The following is a 4,653-nucleotide window of genomic DNA, read 5'->3' on the forward strand; positions in this document are numbered from 1 at the left end:
GGCGGCGGNTCGCTTCGAACCGGTGCGGCTGGAGCTGGCGTGGATGACCCGGTCGGCTTGTTCTTTTTGTACACTTAACTTTTTTTACGCGCACTCATTCGTCGCGAATTCACTGCGGCACTCCCAGGGAAATCAGCAGTTCTTTTGACTCCAGCCTCGAGAGTCTCGTCTTATATAACTTTTTGAGTCAGCGAGTGCTCACCGAGTTTCTTCCGATCGGAAAACTCGGTTGGGCCTCGCTGGTTTCTGTTTGTTAATTAGTCGTCGGGTAAACTTTGTGTGATCGCCAATCGGCGACGATTTCTTGCCTTGGTCGGCTCGTCCAATTTCCGGGAGAAGGGAGAGTGTTGTTTTTTTTATCACGCCACCCTTTGCTATTTGCTTACAGTAAAATTGCTCGTGGCGCCGGAGTTTCTATTTGCGTCGGCCTCTCTAATTTTTATAAGCGGTGTTTTTCATGACCCGAAGATATCCGGGTTTGGAAAACTGCTGGAAGTGTTTGAATGATAATTTTTTCTTGCTTGTTATATATATATATATAACAAACTTTCGGGCTTTACTAGGCGCGGATTATCTTTTTGGACGCCGATATGATTTCCGTTTGTTCTCTTATCGTCTGGAGTCTAAGTTTCCAAACAATAAGAGACCCGTTCAAGTTATTTATTGCTTTTTATTTTCTAAAAAAAGAGGTTTGCTATGCGTTGCCGCGTCGCGTCGCAAGGTAAAGGGGACCGTGGAGTTCTCAGGACGTAACAACTGTGACCACACGCCATCCCTCTGTACGCGCCAGTTCCAGCGCCTCTACTATGGCCATCGCTTCCACGCTCAAAAACGAAACAAAACCAGCCGACTTGTATCGACGCATAAACCTGCCATCTTGAGAGACCAGTGCAAAGCCTGAGTAGGGAGAGACCTTGGACCTCGAGGCGTCTGTGATGATACAAACTGAATTATCCAATTCTCTTTGAAAGAAGGTCCTAAATTTCGCTTCCACGACGGTGGCTTCTTGCAGGGAGGTTCCCGAGCTAACATCCTCCTGCACTTTTGACATTAAAGGATTGTACCCAAAAGAGAAACAGACTGGCATTTTAGAAGAGTACAAGTCCGACCACCGTCGAACTATCTCGAATGTTTTCATTAGTGGATAGGAGCATACCCAGGCGGCTCAAGGAGTCAGCGACCCTGTAGTTCGGATACCCTTTAAAAGGTTCCACAAAGGGTGTTCTCTTATTGTGGCAACTCTAGACAAAAAATTCAAACAGAGAAAGTGAAAGCGTAAAAAAAGGGGAGCCTCACGAGCTTCTCCTAAAATCACGTTTAGGAGGGTAGACCCCCTGAAACCCATAACCAGGCGTAACGCCCTCATCTGCACCTTGTCCAACTTGGACCCCAGTTTGCGAAAAAGATTTTGTTAAAGGAATCCCACATACTCCACCCTAGATCAAACTAAAGCTCTATAAACACAAAGCAGAAGGCGGGGGTCGTTGCCTCACCACGTACGCCCCAAGTATTTGATGGTTCGAAGAGAGTTTGCACATTGTTTTTTTTCAGCTCATGACGTGGGAGGTCCAGTCCAAATTAGAGCAAAAAATCATGCCCAGAAACTTAACTTTGAAGACAAAGAAAACTCTGGTGTCTGCTATCGTGATTTCTAGTGTGCGTTTTTTATAAGTATACCTGCTATTTATGTAAGCTGCCTCCGAAAGCTTTTGATCATTTTGGCTAAACACGCAGAGTTGAGTTTTAGGTGCTGATAGACCAAGGCCGAGCGGATCTAAGACATTTACGACATTGTTTAACGTCTTTTTTAGTTTGTTTAGTCCTTTGTTTATCCCTACAGTGGAAGAATACAAGCACACATTATCTGCATTTTGGATGATTTTACACCCATTCAAACACACTCTGTCCAGCTCCATCACATAGATGGTATACAGGATGGGACTACAGACACATTCCTGAGGGAGGCCTCTGTTGACCAACCTAACGTCTTCAAAGTCCCCGAAACAGCAAGTTATCTGCCGTTCAGAGACTAGGTTGTACACGAAACGAGCTGTTTGAGGGGGAACCCATAAAGAGATAACTTTTTCAGTCAAAATGTCTGCTAACACAGTATCATACGCCGATTGAACGTGTAAAAAGGCAGCTGACACTGTTTTATTTTCTTGAAAACTTGTAATAATTTCTCCGTAAAGCAAGGTAAGATTGTCTATGCAGGACCGCTGTTTGCGGAAATCAAACTGGGAATTAGGGAGTTTGCCGCAAAACTCCAGCCACCAATTGAGGCGGTTGGCAAGCAGTCTCTCCATAGTCTTACACAGGCACGATGCCAACGAGATGGGTCGAAACTTCTCGCCATCCGACTTAGGAATAAAAAACCCTAAAAACCGTCTCCATTTCACAAGGAACTTGCCTTCTTAAAAAATGGCATTATATATTTTGAGAAGTAATTCTTTTGGTACTGGGGGAAGATTTTTAATAATCAAGTTATTTTGTGACGGGACATCCCGTCACTGTAATATATAGATATTTTATATAGAATATAAGTACATACTTTTTTTTTTTTTTTTTTTTATTGGGTATTTAACGTGCCTGTAGCTCTATTAGGCTATTAGACACATTTATGTCGAAGATCAAGTGATTTTTCTTTTTCGAAGTCAATTTGTGCAGTTCTTTTTGTTCCCTACTACCACGCGATACACGGCCGTCTTTCACAGTAGGCGTACCTATCTGTGTCGGGCTCGTGCTCAAGTTGTTGTGACTTGTGATCGCCTTGTGGGAGGGAAACAAATTCGGAATTACATCCGAATTAATTTTTGGAGACCCGATTTAGTTCGCCGATCAACCGAAAACCTCGGTTGAAGAGGGCCGGCCCGGAAAAAATCCTTAGGTGGTGAGCGGATTCGAACTCGGGACCTCCGGGTTCGCAGCCCCTGCACTCAGGCCGCGAGACCGCTGGGCCGGTCAAGTACATACTTTGATATCTATGGCGTACCATTATTACCCGTCCACACTAAACCGTTCGACCGCACCGAAAGTGCTGCAACGTGTGCACTTTAACCCGTCTCATAGGAACGCGCCCTAAATCTAGGGACCGCGAGCGCCGCAACCGCAAACCGTACCGCGCCGGCGCAGAACCCTACTCGCGGGCCTGCGCGCACCGCACACCGCGCCCCAGACCGAGCTCGGGCCGTCGCCGGGTATATAAGGCGAGCGAAACCGGCTCCGAGCACCATTCCTTTCCCATCCCGCTCTCCGAGGTGTTGACTCGGAAGCATTCCTAGGTTTCCGAGGTGCTGACTCGGAACCGACAACCCACCTTCGAGGCGCTGACTCGAAATATTCCGCTTTCCGATCTCCGAAGTGCTGACTCGGAATCAAAACTCCTTCTTTCCGAGGTGCTGACTTGGGAGGACACCCGTGCCCCTATATTACCCGCTCGAGGAGCTGACTCGAGCCAGCGACGCTTCTCCCGAGGTGTTTGACTCGGGAAACCCGATCCTTCCTTCCCGAGGTGTTGACTCGGAGGGAATCCTGACCGTTACCTTCCGAGGTGTTGACTCGGGCAGCCCATCCTGGCCTTTCCGAGGTGCTGACTCGGAAGGCTCCCGCACCGACCGTCCCCTCAGCCGTTCTCACGGCCCGCCGAAAGCCGTTTTCACGGCTCGCCGTAACCGCCGTTCTCACGGCGCACCGAAACCGCCGTTCTCACGGCGCGCCGAAACCGCCGTTCTCACGACGTACCCGGACATCTCTCGCTACTTCGTAGCCACCCTGACCCGCCGACCGCGTGCACCACGTTGTGCCACGACCCTACGCACCCGCGCACCGCGTCTCCGACGCCGGCCCGCGTAACCGCGTCCCCGTAACCGAATACCCCTCGCTGTATATACTCGCGTCTCTCCTGTCTTAGCAAGTAGGTTTCCGTCCCGTTCCCGCATCAGCCGAGACCGATAAGCGACAGTACGTCCGCGTTAATCCCAGACCGCGAACCGTTAACTTGTAAGGGCTTCGAGCCCCGCGTTGTCTTGGTATTGTAAATATGTTCCCCTCTTAATCAGTAAGATTCTGTTCTGTAACCGCGTCGGCAGAGACCGATCCGCGACCGTACGCGCGCACCAATCACGGGCCGCAAACCGTTCATCCACCAGGGTCTCGAGCCCCGCGTTATCTCGGCATTATATATGCCTTCTTAGTAAGTAAGTTCCCGTCCCGTTTCCGCGCCAGCCGCTACCGACTACCGATAGTAAGCGCGCGCCAATCACAGGCCGCGAAACCGCCGGACCGTAAGGGCTCCGAGCCCACGTCACTAAGACATTGTACATAACGTAGTTTTCAGAATATATTATTATTGAGTTACAGCAGCAAACCGAACGTGTCGCAATCTCTTCCTTCCTCTCACCCGAATCCTAGTCTGACCGAACTGTCCGGCAGGCGGAAGGCCGGGCGAGCCGCGCATAACACGGCCGCTCCGTTACAATCTATATTGTCGAGACCTGGACTAGATTTGTAACGGAGCCGATTTTCTATTGGCTTCGCCCGACCTTCCGCTTGCCGGACAGCTTAGACGGCGCCAAGGATCGAGGAGAAAAAGGCGTGAAATTGCGACACTCGGTTATTTTAATGCTGTACTTAAGGTTTATTTACTTCAACACG

At 49.4% G+C, this 4,653-nt stretch overlaps 1 protein-coding gene across 1 annotated transcript; it reads right to left on the reverse strand.

Annotated features, from left to right (window-relative positions):
* Positions 1-1,547: 1,547 nt before the first annotated feature.
* On the reverse strand, positions 1,548-2,306 carry LOC109860966. The gene has a single exon (XM_020440399.1). It carries the CDS (start codon positions 2,304-2,306, stop codon positions 1,548-1,550), a length of 759 nt encoding a protein of 252 aa, XP_020295988.1.
* Between the last annotated feature and the right edge of the window lie 2,347 nt (positions 2,307-4,653).

This window comes from Pseudomyrmex gracilis, unplaced genomic scaffold (genome assembly GCF_002006095.1).
Source record: "Pseudomyrmex gracilis isolate BER0280 unplaced genomic scaffold, ASM200609v1 scaffold_520, whole genome shotgun sequence".
Classification (NCBI taxonomy): Eukaryota; Metazoa; Arthropoda; class Insecta; order Hymenoptera; family Formicidae; genus Pseudomyrmex; species Pseudomyrmex gracilis.

Coding starts and splice junctions, on each gene's coding strand:
- LOC109860966 (XM_020440399.1), bottom strand. CDS start 2,306: ATGGAGAGACTGCTTGCCAACCGCCTCAATTGGTGGCTGGAGTTTTGC.